Source organism: Pan troglodytes, chromosome 19 (genome assembly GCF_028858775.2).
Source record: "Pan troglodytes isolate AG18354 chromosome 19, NHGRI_mPanTro3-v2.0_pri, whole genome shotgun sequence".
NCBI classification, from domain to species: Eukaryota; Metazoa; Chordata; class Mammalia; order Primates; family Hominidae; genus Pan; species Pan troglodytes.
In genome coordinates this window covers 63586177-63604863 of record NC_072417.2, presented here as the reverse complement: position 1 = coordinate 63604863, position 18687 = coordinate 63586177, and the positions used below count along the sequence as shown (strand labels likewise).

General features: G+C 48.1%; 1 protein-coding gene across 1 annotated transcript in view; it reads right to left on the bottom strand.

The window, feature by feature from the left end:
- ACSF2 (acyl-CoA synthetase family member 2) overlaps positions 1-18687 on the bottom strand; it is a 48545-nt gene that overhangs the window by 11916 nt on the left and 17942 nt on the right. Inside the window, 5 exon segments of the mRNA NM_001280439.1 lie at positions 301-466; positions 584-702; positions 1169-1222; positions 1485-1613; positions 1984-2179. Of these exon segments, the coding sequence (NP_001267368.1) occupies positions 301-466; positions 584-702; positions 1169-1222; positions 1485-1613; positions 1984-2179 (664 nt within the window).

Here is an 18687-nt window from a genome sequence, read left to right as displayed (position 1 = left end):
TCTGATTCCTCATCAGCTAAATGAGGGGCAGCCTGTAGCAGTTCCAACCTGTGTTGGTTCAGTGAATCTGCCACTGCACCGGGAACAAGAGGGCTGGAGTGGAGAGGGTGGGGGGCTAGGGGAGGAAGTGTGACAAGGACACCAGGTGCTGATATTTTCCAGGGCAGAGAGGACAGCTGAAGGCCAGTCTCAGTAAAGAATGCATGCTCTCCTCTGCTGTCTCCCCATCCCTGCGGAAGTGTCACAGGGGCAGGGGGCATGTGTCCATCTGGGCTTGGGGCCTGGAGACCTCTGCCCTACCGAGGTGAACTGGATGTTGATGGGGTCATGGCAGGACAGGAACTGCTGGTTGTACTGGAGCTGGTCCAGATGCTGCCGTGTGCTGCCAGCCGCCACCACTTCATCCAGGAGCAGGGTCCCCGGCAAAGGGGCATCCACCGAGATGACTGTGGTCAGATCTGGGAGCCTGGGGTTGGGGACGATGGTGAGAGACAGGGGCTGAGGGAGGGGGCAGGGTGGGTAGGAAGTGAAGGAATCAGGGATGCTGAATGATGCACCACCCACTAACCTGGGACACACCCACCTCTGACTCTTCAAGGCCCCTGGCTGGGCATTCTCCACGTCTGGACAGATCTGCTTCAGGATGTTGTAGTATTGCTGGGTCTTGAATTGCTTGGGGAACACAAGGGCCTTGCAGCCCACCTGTGGAAGGGGAGTCCCCCACCTGCAGTCAGCGGGGAGCCCCAGACTAGAGCTCTGGGGGAGTCCTCACTAATCAGCTGCTCTCATACAGATGCACCCGCTTCTGACACACACACCTCCAGCACACTCACAGGCACCACACTCCAAGACAAATGCACACATGTACCAGCCCCAAGACACACACACCACACCCTGAGACACATATGCATCACATATGAGGATGGACACATACACACCTCTGCCCTGACACACACATGCCCCCGTCCCTGCACACTCATGCCAGGTTTGTGTCTGACCAACCACGCTCTCCTTGGAGTTGGGGCCACCTTCCAATCACACATGGCCTAAGGAAGGACACTCTGCATGTCACCCGCCTATGCATGCCCTAGCTCACACTGTCAGACTCTGACAAGCAGACTCTGTGCAGCCCCCTGTGCCAGGCCCCTCCCCGACTAATGAGCTGTACCTTCTTGAGGACATACTCCAGTTCCATAGCCTGGTAGGCTGGGTTCACAGACACCTGGTGGAAGCGGCGAGGGCATATCAGTATTCTGGGCAGATCCTGTCCCTCCTGCTGCCCCTCCGCCCCCAGGAGGCATAGAGGCAGCACTCTACACCCCCCTAACTCCCAGAGGCCTCCTTGGTGGGCCTCAGGAGAAAGCACTACCTGGTTTGAAACCAACAAGGCACTGGTTTGATCCTGGGGCTGAGGGCCTGAGGGGCTCCCCTTCAGTGATGTTCCCCCATGCACACCAAGCTGTGCCAAGCAAGCCCCTCCTCACCAGAATGATGCCCGCCTGGGCGGTGGCCAACTGCATGAGCACCCATGCATAGGAGTTAGGTCCCCACATGCCCAGCCGGTCACCTTTGCAGAGGCCAATGCTCAGGAGGCCAGAAGCAGCTTTGTCCACCTAGTGTAAAAGATGGGGCACAAGGGGTGAGAGGGGGCAAGCAGGAAGGGGCCCAAGACTCCCACCCTCAGCCCTTAGCCTGGGAGTTCTCATCACAGTCACTGGGGACAAAGGGACAGGCAGATTCCCAGCCTCAGTGGGTCTGCCCTGGAGCCTGCATAGTTAACAAGTGCCCCAGGAGCTGCTGATACAGGAAGCATTGGACCCCTTATGCCTCAGTCCTGTCTCCTTCTCCTGCCATCCCTTGGGGTTCTCTGGCAGCCCTAGCACATTGCCCCATAGCCAGGTGCCCACGCTCCTGGTTCTGCCCAGCTAGGGCAGCTTGGGAGCTAGTACTTGTCCACTTTGAGGTTTCCAGGTCAGGACCCACCTCCTCCTTGAGTTGGGCAAAGGTCAACCTGACGTCTTCATGGAGGACGACCAAGGCCTCTCGTTCTGGGACCCTCTGTGCTGTGGTCTCCAGGCACTGGCCCACAGTCTTGCTGTTAAGATGCTTTTTGGTGCACCCCTGAACATAGCTGAGGCCTCCGATGGGCATGGAGACCATGCGATCCACCTCTCTGGAACTGTAGGGAGAGGAGCTATGGGTTTGACTGTCCCAGATCAGCCTCCCTGGAACCAAGGGCATGGCACACCCAGCCAAGCCAGGGGGTAGGCTGCTGACAATGTGTTAGAGACCACTAGGTTTCCTCCAGATCTTCTTGTAAGCCTAAAATCCCCCCGACCCTTTTCCCAACCTCAAGCCTAATCCCAAGGCAGCAGGACAGGGACAAGGTTACACCAAGCTGGAGCAAAGGGCCCTCCTTCGCCTTCCCGGGAAAGGTGAGATGCCATAGTGAAGCCTGGGAGAGCCTGCCTGTGCAGACAGACAGATCTTACAAAGCAGGACCATGCCTTCACCCCCAGCCCCTGCCTCCTGGAGAATAAACAGGTCACTGGGGTCCTTCCTGAGGAACCAGGGAAGCGTGCCTGGATCCTGGGCTTGAATCCAAGGTCTTAGGATTTTAGACTCCTTGGTGGGCCAGTTTTTCTCCTAAGGGCCTGAAAGCCAAAGACAGAATAGGAAAGGGAAAAAGGAGAGGGCAGATGGAGGCCCTAAGAGAGGCAGCTGGGAGGCCCCTGTTATTCCACAGGCCTGTAGGTGTCCAGTGCCAGGTGCTAAAGATCCTGGGCACCTGCAGATGAAGAAGAAAGCCCCTATACGCCAAATGGCACCTGGGCTCCAGCTCCCACTCTCAGATGATGTCACAAGGCAGGCAGTTTCTGTCTCCAGGGAATTAAGAAGCTGGCTGAAAGCAGCCAGTTAAGGCAAAGGAGCCAGATGTCAGATAAGCAAGGGGCACCAAGAGCCTGAGAGTACTGAGCTGGGGATGTTGAGTGGAGGAAGCAGCCAGCTCGGGACCTGGCTCGGGTTCTAGTCTGGGGCCAGGACTCTTCACCTCTCACATGTGGCTGCCTATCCATCTCAGTGCACAGGTGGAAACAGGTCTGGGTAGAGGCCTGGCCAGTCACGGGAGTAGTAACCTACTCCCCACTTTTCTCCATCGGCCTTTTCAGGAACTACCCATCTCCTCCCAGCCCTGCCAGGTAAGAGACAACCCCTAAGTAAGGGCGCGTCAAGCTGGAGGATAACCTGCACTTCCATTACTGCTCCACTGAACTTTCCCCACCTTTTATTAACTGTGGCACCTGAGCCAGGCATGGCAGCTCACACCTGTAAAGTCTTGCCAGCACTTTGGGAGGCTGCAGCAGGAGGATTGCTTGAGCCCAGGATTTCGAGATCAGCCTGGGCAATATAGGGAAACCCTGTCTCTATGAAACATTTTAAACAATTAACCAGGTATGGTGGCGCATGCCTGTAGTCCCAGCTACTCTGGAGGTTGAAGGGGGAGGATCGCTCGAGCCTGGGAGGCAGAGGTTGCAGTGAGTCATGGTTGCACCACTGCACTTGAGCCTGGGTGACAGAGAGAGGCCCTGTCTCAAACAACAAACCAATAAAACCCAGTGGGACCTGGCAAGTTATCTGTTTACTCTTTGGCTAGAAGGGGAGGAAGAGACTGCCTTGCCTATTCCATAGCAGGGCCATGATGTTCAAGTGTGAACAGGCCTGCAAAGGTGCTTTGGGAATGGTGAAGTGCTCTGTAGTCGACAGGCATTTTACCATCCATTCATGGCATTTATTGACCATGCTTTCGACACACATTCAGTGAGCACCCGTATGTGCCAAGTACTAAGCTAGGACTAGAGATAGAACAAGCCACAGTCCTTCTTCTAAGAAGCTCCCTGTCTCTGGGGAAATTAGACATATTAGCTCTTCGTGGGTGGGAACAGCCTAGAAAATCAGGAAATGGGAGCCATGAGGCAGACTGTGGGGGGAATCCCAGCCCATCTGAGGCCCATTGTCTGTCCCCTCAAAGCTGGGTTAAGGTAGCCTCTCTTAGACCTGGGCCCTGGGGCCACCCATACTATGGCCTCCTCAGCCCTACAGAGTAATTAGCCAACATTTAGTCCTCCAACAAATATTTAGGAAACACCCACCACAGAGAGGGCCCAATGGTAAAAAATGAACAAAGCCAAATACAGTCCCTGTCCTTGCAGAGATAAGGGTCTGGTGGGAAAGACAGGAGTGCAGTCAACCTTGGTAATGATGAATGTATGTTTAGAAAGCTGAGATAAGGAAGGGGCCATGGTCCTAGGAGCACCTGTAAGAGGGAATCTGGGATCACCTGGGGCTCCAAGGAAAACTCCCTTAAGAAATTTATGCCTAAGCTGACAGCTGAAGGGTGAGGAAGTATTAATCATCAGAGAAGGGAGAGGAGGGCTTTTCCAGCAGAGGAGAGCTTGTCTCTGTGGCTGGGGCATGGAAAATGAGAGGGAGTGCTGTGAGAACGGGAGGGTGACTGGAACTTGAACCCAGCTGAAACCAAAGGGTCCAGAGCAGAGGACATTAGGCCTGGAAGAATGAGGAGAGCCCCCAAACTCCAGGTTCTGGGGTTGGGGTTTTCTCCACCCATGGGCCCAAGTGGACCCACATCATTTATGAAGTGAAGAGGGATGGATGGATGTTGGAACCAGGATCTGTGTTTATGGGCTGATCCCTCCCTTGTCCCTCCAGGGACATCAGAAGGAACCTTCTCAACCAGTGTCACTCCCTCCTCCAAGTGACAGTTTTTCAAGATGTGGTCCATGGAGAGCTGCTTCGGAATCATCTCAGGATCTCACAAAGAATGCAAATTCCTGGGCCCCTGCAATGCCTACTCATTGCAGAGCTTCTGGGGAGTGGACTGGGAGAATCTGAATTTTTAACAGAATCCCATGTGATTCTGATGTGGGACTGGGTGAGAAGGATTCTATGAATCCCACTTTGATAACCACTCTCTTGGCCATCTAAGCCACCCCAACTGCCTTTGACTCATCTATTCAAGCAAGCTTTAGTGAGCACCTACTATGTGCCAGCCCTGTGCCAGGCACTAGGGATACAGGGATGGATAAGACACTGCTCCCAGCCCTCTAAGTAGCCATAGTGTGGTAGGAAGAGAAATGTATGTAAACAAATCATTTCAACTCTCAGATTAAGGCTATTCGGTAAAGAAGAGAACCAAAAGAAGATAACCTACTCTCTCCTAGGGGTACATGGGACAGAAGTGGGGTTTCTTTCCCCACACTCCTCACATCTCAACTACCAACCTCAGCTCCTCCTGCTTCTCCCCCTTGTAATTTCACTCAATTCCATATGTCTATGAAATCTGTGGGCCCTCAGGGTCTACTGAGATCTGCCAAGGTCTAGAGTGGAAAACTGGTCCTCTTCCCATCCCACTAGTGATGAAGGAAGATGCTGCATGTCCCTCCAAACCTCCACACCCTCCTGGCCAGAGATGGCCACCAATGGTGTGGTCCTCAGCCTAGGGGGCCCTGGGAGCTTCTACCTGGAGTCCACCAGGGACTGCCTAGCCCATATCCAATGATGGCCTGGAAGGTCTGGAAGCCAGAGCACACCTTCTCCTATGGGAACAGAATTTGCTCTGTTCACATTCCCACCTAGGTCTGAGTAAGAGCTCAGAAACTGTCACCTAGAGCAGGCCAGTGAGGACACGCAGTCCTAGGAATAGGGTGTGACACCTGGACTTCCCAGAGGTCTTCTTTTCATTTTTTTTTTCATTGTTTGTTTGTCTGTTTGTCTTCAAGAAAGGATCTCACTCTGTCATCTGGGCTACAGTGCAGTGGTGCAACCATGGCTCACTGAAGCCTCGACCTCCCAAACTCAAGCAATCCTCCCATCTCAGCCTCCCAAGTAGCTGGGACTACAGGTGTGTGCCACCACACCCAGCTAATTTTTATTTTTATTTTTTGGTAGAGATGGAGTCTTACTATGTTGCCAGAACTGGTCTCGAACTCCTGGGCTCAAGTGATTCTCCCACCTTGGCATCCCAAAGTCCTGGGATTACAGGTGTGAGCCACCACACCTGGCCACCAGGCACCTTTTTTATTTTATTTTATTTTTATCATTATTTTTTTAAGACAGAGTTTCGCTCTCGTTGTCAGGCTGGAGTGCAATGGCGTGATCTCGGCTCACCACAATCTCCGCCTCCTGGGTTCAAACGATTCTCCTGCCTCAGCCTCCTGAGTACCTGGGATTACAGGTATGCGCCACCACGCCCGGCTAATTTTGTATGTTTAGTAGAGACAGAGTTTCTCCATGTTGGTCAGGCTGGTCTCAAACTCCCGACCTCAGGTGATCCACCCGCCTCGGCCTCCCAAAGTGCTAGGATTACAGGTTTGAGCCACTGCGCCCGGCCACCAGGTACCTTTTTATCAGAGGGTGCAGTGTTAAGGATGCGGCTGTTCCCATCTCTTGCAGGTCACCTGTCTGCTTGGCCAAAGCAGTGGATTTACCTCAGCTTCTCTCTTCAGGGTTTCTCTGCCAAGGCTCCAGGTCACTGGCCCTGAGTAGAAACTGAGGAGCACACTGCAGACAAGAGCCTTCTCCTCCATGAAGGACAGGAAGTCAGCCTGGGGGTTTGGATCTCCCAAGGGTGAGGCAACCCCTAAGTTAAATGCACAATGATTACTGGGGTTGGGGCATGTCAGGCATTTCTAAAGGGGAAAAGTTTGAAGCTGTTCAGGACTCCTGACGGGGCACTCCACAGCTCATTCTGCAGCTGTAGTGCTAGGAAGACGACGTATATCTTCTATCGATTGTTCATGCCTTGTGAGGGACAGTTTCTGGGAGGAACAAATTTCAAGGCAGAAGGAGCAAAACTGGGTTGCCCTGTAAATGGGTGAGGCAGCCACTACCACCCCACTGGAGGGTCTGTCACGACAGGGGCTGATGGAAAGGCTGTTTTCTTAGACTCCTCACCTGGGAGGTGAGGACAAGCGTCACAGTGAAGGAGGAACACTGCTGATGCTCTGAAGCTCGGGGGACAGGGGGAGAATGCACCAGGCCAGGGACTCGAGGACCCGAGGTCTCATTGCAGGTGTGCTGCTGGCTGGGTGGGTGATGGGTGTCTTATGTCACAGCTCCTCCGCCCACCCTTGATTTTAGCTACAGCTGCTGGGGTGGCTCCTTGGGAGTCCGCTGCCTGCTCAGGAACTTCCTCAATGTGGGAGTCCCTGGTTCTGCAGGCCAGCCCGGCCTGGAAGAGGAGCTCATGCCTCCAGGGACAGCAGTCAACCCCATGGGGCTGGAGCTCCAAGTCTCCCCTTTTCTGGGAGGTATCTGTACCTTCTCAGAGGTCCAGGTGAATGAAGCTCTTGTTGCCTAGGGTGATGATGTTAATAACATCCCCTCATCAGCTTCCCCACTCCCTATTTGCTCTCTCTACTTCCTATCCCCACTTCCAGGGATCACTCTCCAAAATAAACTACCTGCACCCAAGTCCTTGTTCTCAGGAGAATTCAAATTAAGACACAGGATTTCTCCTTTCTAAAGCTCACCTTCCCCACCTATAAAGTCTGGGAACTGGCCAGCCATGATGAATCACACCTGTAATCCCAGCACTTTGGGAGGCCGCGGTGGGTGGATCACCTGAGGTCAGGAGTTTGAGACCAGCCAGGCCAACATGGTGAAACCCCATCTCTACTAAAATACAAAAATAAAACAGGGGTAGTGGTGCACGCCTGTAGTCCCAGCTACCCGGGAGGCTGAGGCAGGAAAATCTCTTGAATCCGGGAGGCAGAGGTTGCAGTGAGCCAAGATGGTGCCACTGCACTCCAGCCGGACGGCAGGTGTTCAGCCTCACAACAAGCATCCTCCTATTCTCACAATGACCAGGAGTCCCATTTAGTTTGGAGCTTGGTTTTCCATTATTCACCATGGTTTTCAGACCAAACAGTGGTCTCCTGGAAATTCTAATTGGGAAATCAGCAGGCTGATTTATGGGAAAAAAAAAAATCCAGTTCAATTGGCATATGTGTTTTCTCCTGTGTCTTCACAGCGGCTCTGACAGGTGGTGTGACAGAAACCCCAATAGGTCCTTCTTCTCTCATGACACACCCTCAGACATCTAGCTGGCCACGTTGTGTGGAATAGAGACCAGGTTTCCAAGCTTCCCCGGCAGCCGATCTGGCCAGATGGTGAGGTCCTGGCCAGTGGGGTTTAAAGAGAGATAGTGTGTGCAACTTCAGAGAAGAAACTTTCAGAGGAAGGGACATCTTCTCTTTTTTTTCTTCCTCAGGCTGGAATGCTGCTTGTGACGGGAAAAGAATGGTAGCATTTTGGACCACATAGTGATTTGGGGCACCACAGAGCAACAAGAGAGGAGCCTGACGCCTGGACAGCAGGAGCTACCACACCAGTCACAGACTGGCTGTCTCCCAGATAAAGAAACTCCCATCTCCTTTCTTTTTTCTTTTTTTTGCTTTTGAAAATTAAATTATTTATTTTGAGATATTTGTAGATTGATATGCAGATGTAAGAAATAATATTCAGGCCAGGTACGGTGGCTCATGCCTGTAGTCCCAGCACTTTGGAAGGCCAAGGCAGGGGAATTGCTCAAGCCCAGGAGTTTGAGACCAGCCTGGGTGACAGAGCAAGACCCTGTCTCTAAAAAAAAAAAAAAAAAAAAAAAAAAATTTGAGACAGTCTAACTCTGTCGCTCAGGCTTGAGTGCAGTGGTGTAGTCATGGCTCACTGACTGCAGCCTGGACCTCCCGGGCTCATGTGATTCTCCCACCTCAGCCTCCTGTGTAGCTGGGACTACAAGTGTATGACCCCATGGCTGGCTATTTTTTTGTATGTTTTGTAGAGATGGGGTTTTGCCATGTTGCCCAGGCTGGCAATTTTTTTTTTTTTTAAATTAGCTAGGCATAGTAGCATGCACCTGTACTCCTAGCTACTTGGGACGCTGAGGCAGGAAGATCTCTTGAGCCTAGTAGTTCAAGGTTGATTACACCCACTGCACTCCAGCCTGGGCAACAAAGCAAGAGCCTGTCTCAAAAACAACAACAACAACAACAACAACAACACACACACACACAAACCCAAAACAACAACCACAAAAAACTACAAAAAAGAAACAATACAGAAATAGCTCATGCACTCTTCAGCATCAATATTCAAATTTTCCCAATGTTAACATCTTGCAAAACTATAGTACAATATTACAGCCAGGATATTGATATTGATAATAGTCAAGACACACAACCATTCCCTTGCCCCCATCTTCTTTCAGTCACTCTCAGTTTGGGTTTCTTTGAGACACACTAATATAATCCTAGAAAAATGCAGGTGAGGCCGAGCGCGGTGGCTCACGCCTGTAACCCCAACATTTTGGGAGGCCGAGGTGGGTGGATCACCTGAGGTCAAGAGTTTGAGGCCAGCCTGGCCAACATGGTGCAACCCCGTCTCTACTAAAAATACAAAAAATTAGCTGGGTGTGGTGGTGTGTGCCTGTAATCCCAGCTACTCAGGAAGCCAAGGCAGGAGAAGCTTGAACCCAAGAGGTAGAGGTTGCAGTGAGCCGAGATTGCATCACTGCACTCCAGCCTGGCCCACAGAGTGAAACTCCGTCCCAAAATTTTAAAAAATGTTTAAAAAAATACAGGTGAGTATCATGAACTCCCATTCCACAGGTAAAGAAGCTGAAGTACAAAGAGATCAAGTGGATCACGTGGCTGATGAACACCCGAGCCAGGAGCAGAGGACCCGGTGCAACTGCCTCAATGTTACAGCCATGCCTGCCCATGCCCCACCCTCAGATCTGGGAGAAAGGAGAGGGCATAGGTGATTCCTGTTCCTTCTGGTTTGGAATTTATCTCCTATCTGATCATCAGAGATAATATAACCTCAATTTTATTATTCCACAATTTCTACTAACTGATCCCAAGAAACTGGGACCAGGGTAGGGCAGGGTTGAGTTGGAAACAGGTGGCTCTTCCAAGGAATTAAAAGAGTTCTACATACTCATATCAATGCAATGTGCTCATAAACGTAGGACCCACCCATCTTTTCGAAAGAGGAAGCATAAACAAACCAATTCTCCTTCCTTGCCCACACCACAAATGCCTGGGGCATAAAGGGTGGCCACTTCTTTTTCTTTCTTTCTTTCTTTTTTTTTTTTAACTTTATTTTAAGTTCTGGGATACACGTGTAGAACGTGCAGGTTTGTTACACAGGTAAACGTTTGCCATGGTGGTTTGCTGCACCTATCAACCTGTCACCTAGGTATTAAGCCCTGCATGCATTAGCTATTTACCCTGATGCTCTCCCTCCCCCGGCCCCACCCCTCGACCCGACACTTCTTTTTCTATTTTTTCGTTTTGTTTTGAGACTCACTATGTCACCCAGGCTGTAGTGCAGTGGCACAATTACTGCTCACTGAAGCCTCAAGCTCTCAGGCTTAAGAGATCTTCCCATCTTAGCCTCCCAAGTAGCTGGGACTACAGGTATGAGCCACGGTGCCCCAACTTCTATTCTTAAAGGGATTTGGTTTTAGGAATTTTTTTTTTCAATGCGACATGGGAAGCTTAAGGAGTTAGAGGAAAAACAGCAGTGCCAGTTGTTCTCAACTCAGAACTAAAGTAACTACTTGGAAAGGCATCAGCTACTTAGCATGGGTGTTGTAAAACCCAAGGCTCTCAGGGCCCAGGTGGGACTGAGGCCAGATAGGAGCCTTGAAGAAACAAAGCACAGCCCCACCTTAAAGGTGCCAGCAGAGGGCTGGCTCCTGACAACTCAGGCCCAGATCTGAGTAGAGAAGTCAGGAGCAAGAAATTTTATTTTTTAAGAATTGTCTTGACTTTTCAGTGTTGGCAACTAATGTGTTCACTGCTTTATCCCAAGTGTCTGAGTGCCAGGAACATAAGAGGTGCTCAGATGAATGACCAAATGAATGAATTAAAAATAATGCACATAATGACTCAATTAAAAAATAGTAGACATCTTGCTGAAGGTAATCTATGAATGGCTAACAAGCAGATGAAACGCAAATTAAAACCACAATGAGGTACCACATCATGCTCACTTGGAAGGCAAAAAAATAAAATAAAATCAAGGGCCGGGCGCGGTGGCTCACGCCTATAATCCCAGCACTTTGGGAGGCCAAGACGAACAGATCACCAGAGGTCAGGAGTTCGAGGTCAGCCTGGCCAATATGATGAAACCTTGTCTCTACTAAAAATACAAAAATTAGCCGGGTGTGGTCATGGGTGCCTGTAATCCCTGCTACTTGGGAGGCTGAGGCAGAAGAATCGCTTGAACCTGAAAGGTGGAGTTTGCAGTGAGCCAACATTGTGCCATTGCACTCCAGCCTGGGTGACAAGAGCAAAACTCTGTCTCAAAAAAATAAAAAATAAAAAAACAAAATAACGAGTGTTGGCAAGCATGTGAGGACACTGTAATCCTTATATATTGCTAGTGGGAATGTAAAATGATTCAGCTGCTTGGAAAACAGTGTGGTGGCCTCTTCAAAAAGTTAAATATAGAATTAGCATATAACCCAGCAATTCCACTCCTAGTTATAATATATGCCCAAAAGAACTGAAAACATGTGTTCAAACAAAAACTTGGGCCAGGCACAGTGGCTCATGGCTGTAAGCCCAGTACTCTCTGAGCCAAGGTGGGAGTATCGCTTGAGCCCAGGAGTTTGAGACTAGCCTGGGCAACATAGTGAGATTCCATCTCTACAAAAAAATTTAAAAATTAGCTGGGCATGGTGGTGCACACCTGTAGTCCCAGCTACTCCGGAGGCCTAGCTACTCTGAAGGATCACTTGAGCCTGAGAGGTCGAGGCTACAGCGAGCTACCATTACACCACTACACACAGGCCTGGGTGACAGAGTGAAACTCTGTCTCAAACAAAACAAACAAAAACCCGTACATGAATGTTTACAGCAGCACTATTCACAATACCCAAAAGGCGGAAACAAACCAAATGTCCAGCAACAGATGAACGGATAAACAAAATGTGGCATATCCATCCATACAATGGAATCTATTATTTGGATTACAGAGGTCATCTGGGTATGGAACATCAGGTTTGGCAGAGTGGAGACTTAGATCCAAGCTCATGGATTTAAAACCTGAAGTTCATTGCCAGGAGTATGATGGCACAGGAAGGGAATGTGGAAGGCACATACAGGACCCTAAAGAGAGTCCTCACCGTGGATGAACTCATTAAGGACATTAAGCATCGGTAGTACTATGAGAAGCTATGCTGACAGTGACAGCAGGAGAGTTCTGAAACCTGCCAGCAAATCCACAAAACGGAAATGGCTCGCAGGATCACTTTTTTTTTTTTTTTTTTTTTTTTTGAGACAAAGTATCACTCTGTCTCCCAGGCTAGAGTGCAGTGGCATGATCTTGGCTCACTGCAGCCTCTGCCTCCTGGGTTCAAGCGACTCTCCCACCTCAGCCTCCTGAGTAGCTGGGATTACAAGTGTGTGCCACCACATCTGGCTAATTTTTGTATTTTTTGGTAGAGATGGGGTTTCACCATGTTGGCCAGGCTGGTCTCAAACTCTTGACCTCAAGTAATCCACCTGCCTCGGCCTCCCAATGTGCTGGGATTACAGGCGTGAGCTGGATCAACTTCTTGATGACAAAGAATCGGGCAGATCTGCGGCGGGGCTGCTGTGGCCTGTGGATAGGACACCCAGTATGAAAACTCTTGGCCAGTTTGTGTCTCCACCTCTTGTCTTTCTACAACCACATTTTCTGTTACCCGTTTTTAGGATAAACTCAATCGCATATATGCAAGAAGGCCTCCACTTAGAAAAGGCCTCCACTTAGAGAAGCAATCCCATTAGTCAGCAACGGACCCTCTCGTTTATTAAGTGAAAGAAGAAACTGAAGGTAAAAGCTGTCTAGCAGTAGAGGGGGCTGAGGAGGGGGCAATGGGAACTTATCGTTTAATGGGTACAGAATTTCAGTTGGGAAAGATGAAAAAGTTCTGGAGGTGGGTGGTGCTGATGCTTGCACAAAAGTGTGAGTGTACTGTACTTAATACCACTAAACTGCAAACTTCAATAGTTAAGATGGTAAATTGTATGTTATTTGTATTTTACTACAATAAAGCAATTTTTAAAAAGGAAATGAAGTAGCCAGGAGTGGTGGCTCACGCCTGTAATCCGAGCACTTTGGGAGGCCGAGGCGGGTGGATCATGAGGTCAGGAGATGGAGACCATCCTGGCTAACACGGTGAAATCCCGTTTCTACTAAAAAAAAAAAATACAAAAAAAATTAGCCAGGCGTGGTGGCGGGCGCCTGTAGTCCCAGTTACTTGGGAGGCTGAGGCAGGAGAATGGCAAGAACCCTGGAGGCGGAGCTTGCAGTGAGCCGAGATCGCGCCACTGCACTCCAGCCTGGGTGACAAAGCGAGACTCAGTCTCAAAGAAAAAAAAAAAAGGAAATGAAGTACTGATACATATTACAACATGGTGGAACCTTGAAAACATTTATAAGTGAAAGAAGCCAGTAACAAAAGACTACATATTGGGCCGGGCGTGGTGGCTCATGCCTGTAATCCTAGCACTTTGGGAGGCCGAGGGAGGCAGATTGCCTGAGCTCAGGAGTTCGAGAGCACCCTGGGCAACATGATGAAACCCTGTCTCTACCAAAAACACAAAAATTAGCTGGGCATTGTGGTGGGCGCCTGTAGTCCCAGCTACTCGGGAGGCTGAAGCAGGAGAATTGCTTGAACCCAGGAGGCAGAAGTTGCAGTGGGCCCAAATTGCACCACTGCACTCCAGCCTGGGTGACAGAGCGAGACTCCATCTCCAAAAAAAAAAAAAAAAAAAAAAAGACTACATATTGTATATGTTATACAACTTTGAAATAATTCCAAATACATACATAGTTTGTGAAAAAGTTGTTAGAATCAAAATGGAGTCACTTGTGTCAAACCCTGACAAAATGGAGCCAGGTAAGAACATGCAGGGAGGGTTCTGGTGCACGACTGCCTGATAACAAAAGACATCACAAGAGACTTTGCCAAAACCACAACCTTGCACAAAGGCCACCTCAATCTTACACACACACACAAAATGCTTCTGTGAGGACATTTGCCCAGCAACTGCCTGTACAGCCCTGGACTGATGCCACCCTTGTTTTTGATCCTTGTAGCCGAGGATAATTGTTTCAAGACAACATATGTAACCCTCATTTTACCTTTAAAAATCCTTGTCTTCTTTACCCCTGTGAATATGCCCATAGTTTACTGTGGCATACATATTCCTCATTGCAATGCTCATTCCCAATTAAACTCGTTATACTTGAAGACTTTTTTTCTGTTTGTTATTTATGTTGACATTTGCTATGGGAGTGACATGTTTTGCTGTGACAAGAACATGGAGTGTACTCCTCTCCCCTTGAGAATGTGACACAATCACACCTTATCAGACCCCATTTGTGAACTACTGACCTCAGCTACTGGACTCTAAAATACAGTCATGCACTGCAAAATGACATTTTGGCTTATGATGGATGGCATATATGACAGTGGTCCCATAAGATTATACTGTAATATTGTATTTTGACTATACCTTTTCTACGTTTAGATATGTTCAGATACACGACTACTTACCCTTGTGTTACAATTGCCTACAGTCTTTAGGACAGTAACATGCTGTACAGCTTTGCAGCCTGGGAGCACAGCCTCTACCACATAGCTTAGGTGTGTAATAGGCTCTACCACCTAGATTTGTGTAAGTGCACTTGATGATGTTTGCACAATGACAAAATTGTCTGATGTATTTCTCAGAATGTGTTCCCGTTGTTAAGCAACGCCAGACTGTACATATAAACCCAAGAGTTTGACAGACACTTTGAGACCTTGGGCTGTGGCAGGGCTACACTCTGAGCGCTTCTCTGAAGAGTGAAAGCTCAGGCTGAGCTAAGGCCACACCCTATCAGCCTTTGAGCTAATTTCCAAAGCTTCACCCAACTCCGGTATACCCTCTAGCACGGTCAAGCCATCTAGCTGAGAATCTCTCTATAAAGGTACGCCTCAAGCGTCAGTCAGACTACTTTCCACAGAGGCTTGCTTTCATCCTAAGTGAGCAATTAGACTTTAATAATTGGATTCTAACAGACTGGCACTCACTCACTATGTGGCTAAGGGACCTCCTCTATTGAGTGTATTCCCTATGAGATTTGTTTTCTTATTCTCCCCGCTTTAAGCACTGTGAACAAAAAAAGAAAAAAAACTCTTTGTATGGCAATAAACTGTGTGACTCGTGAAATCATACTTTGATCATCTCATTATTATTATTATTATTTTGAGACAGAGTCTCACTCTGTGGCCCAGGCTGGAGTGCAGTGGCGCGATCTCGGCTCACTACAACCTCTGCCTCTGGGGCTCAAGAGATCCTCCTGTCCCAGCACCCCCCGAGTAGCTGGGACTCTAAGCGCGCACCACCACATCCGGTTAATTTTTGTATTTTTGGTAGAGACTGGGTTTCGCCATGTTGCCCAGGCTGTTCTTGAACTCCTGAGCTCAAGTGATCTACCTGTCTCAACCTCCCAAAGTGCTGAGATTACAAGAGTGAGCCACCACGCCTGGCCATCCTTATTTTAATCATACAAGACAGTATGATTCCATATATATGTCCAGAATAGGTAATTCTATAGAGACAGAAAACAGATTAAGTGGTTGCTTAGTGCTGGGAGGGATGGGAAGACAGAGAGATAATAGCTACAAGGACATAGGTTAACTCTGTGAGGTGATGAAAATGTTCTAAAATTGACTATAGTGATGGTTACACATATCTATGAATATACTATAAGCCATTGAATGTACACTTAAAAAATAATGTGCATAATCTACTCCTAGGTATATATCCAATAGAAATCAAACATGTGCTCACCAAAAGACAGGTACTAGGATATTTGTATCATTTCCAATATTTAAAATACCCAAATGTCCATCAACGATGGAATAGATAAATAAGTGGTGACTTATTTGTAATTATACAATAATGAGAGCAAAGGAACTATGATTATGCCCAGCGATCTGAATGAATCTCATAAAACAATGTTCAATGAAAGAAGCCAGATTTTAAAAGGTATACTGTCTAATTCCATTTATACGTACAAAATAGGCAAAACTAATCTATGCTGTTAGAAGTCAGGAGAATGGTCAGTTGGTGAGGGTCAGTGACTTAAAGAGGTCACGAGGGAACTCCTGGTTTCTGGTCATGTTCTGTGTCTTGATTTGAGTGCTGGTTACATGGGTGTGTTCACTTTATCAAAAGTGCATCAAGTGGGCCTTAAAATATGTGTACTTTTCTGGCTGGGTGTGGTGGCTTTGGGATGCCGAGGTGGGTGGGTCAGTTGAGGTCAGGAGTTCGAGATCAGCCTGACCAACATGGTGAAACCCCATCTCTACTAAAAATACAAAAATTAACCAGGCATGGTGGCACGTGCCTGTAATCCCCACTACTCAGGAGGCTGAGGCAGGAGAATCGCTTGAATCTGGGAGGCGGAGATTGCAGTGAGCCAAGATTGCCTCCAAAAAAAAAAAAGTGTACTTTTCTGAATCTGTCATATATTTCAACACGAAGTTTTAAAAAAAAAAAACCTTCTAGGGCTTAAGCTACTGCCAATGTAGTCATAACTAATAAACTAAATTTAGCAACATTGCAGTACCTATTTAACATTCCGTCAGAAAAATAAAAGCAGCACATAGCACGTCTGTGCAAAATATATACATTAATAAATAAAGCTGGGCAAGCCAAGAAAACACATCTGTTCATGATCTCTGTCTTAGAAATTACTCAAGAAAATAAACAGTCCCAATGTTGAATGTCATAGGCTTTTCCTTCCTGAGGCTGTGTTTTCTGGACAGTCATGGTACAATGTGACTGTTAGCCCTGCCAACCTGTTTCAGATGTGGATGCATGTTCTACAGGTTCAGGAGCACAGAGCAGCTGATGACGCATAGTTGTTCATTGAGAATATGGCTTACTGAATGCAAGGCTCCAGCAAGATCCAGAGGGCAGCTTTACAATTTTTTTTTTTTTTTAAAGATAGGATGGGGTCTTGCTCTGAAGCCTAGGCTGGAGTGCAGTGGCATGATCACAGCTCACTGCAGACTTGACCTCCCAATTTCAAGTGATCCTCCTATCCCAGCCTCCTGAGTAGCTGGGAACACAGGAATGTACCAGCAGACCTAGATAATTAAAAAAAAATTTTTTTTTGTAGAGTCAGAGTGTCTCCCTATGTTGCCCAGGCTAGTCTTGACCTCCTGAGCTCAAGCATTCTTCCTGCCTTGGCCTCCCAAAGTGTTGGGATTACAGACGTGAGCCACCATGCCCAGTCTGTAGACACTTTTGATGACACGTCGGGAATGTAATGATTCTGCTTTATGAAAAAGATAAGCACTCTCAGAGGGGAAGGCAGAGATGGGTAAATCTGCAGGGTATCTGAACAGAAGAGAAAAGGAACACTGAGTATCTCCTCTGTAATGCAATCATACAGGTTTTCGAGGCAAATTGTCCCAGCAATTTGTGGGAGATAAGGACTTTTATTCCTGTTTTAAAGATGGAGAACACTGAGACGAAAAAGTTAAGCAACTGGTCCAAGATGCTGCTAAAAAGGTTGATTGACAGCCTCATGTAAGTCAGGCACGGTAGCTCATGCCTATAATCCCAACACTTTGGGAGGGTGAGGCAGGAGGATTCCCTGAGTCCAGGAGTTCACGACCAGCCTGGGCAATGCAGTGAGATCCTGTCTCTATAACAAATTTAAAACTTAGCCAGGGGTAGTGGCATGCACCTGTGGTCTCAACTATTCAGGAGGCTGAGGCAGGAGGATAACTTGAGCCCAGGACTTAAAGGTTGCAGTGAGCTATGATTATGCCACAGCACTCCAGCCTGGGCAACAGAGTGAGCCCCAGTCTCTCAAAAAAAAGCCACATTATCTAATTGCAAACATTTTTCCACCAAAACAGACCAAGTGACACTTACACACAGAAGACAATAATGACCAAATCTGCCACAAAGTCACAGAAGATGGAAGACAAATGGCCAGTAAGCATAGGAAGAGATGCCCATGTCACAGATCAAAGAAAAACAAACATGAGGCATTTGTTCCCCACGAGATAAGCAAAGATGAAAAATATGGATATTATGATGCCTTCAAACTTATTTTCAAATGGTGGCAAAAGTGTGTGTGTGTGTGTGTTTGCAGAGAGAGAAACTCGGGGGCTGGGGGAGATATCTAGTCTCTGATCCTTTAGCAGCTGATATTTCTTTTTCTTTTTTTTTTTTTTTTTTTTTTGGGCCGGAGTCTCACACTATCGCCAGGCTGGAGTGCAGTAGCGCGATCTCAGCTCACTGCAACTTCTACCTCCCTGGTTCAAATGATTCTCCTGCCTCACCCTCCGGAGTAGCTGGGACTACAGGCATGCACCACCACGCCCAACTAATTTTTTTGTATTTTTAGTAGAGATAGGGTTTTGCCATGTTGGCCAGGTTAGTCTCAAACTCCTGACCTCAAGTGATCCGTCCATCTCAGCCTCCCAAAGTGCTGGGATTACAGGCGTGAGCCACTGTGCCCAGCCAGTGGCTGATATTTCAAACTCAATTCCTTTTGATCACTTATCTAGATTATTATACCACCGGGGCCAAAAAGCTG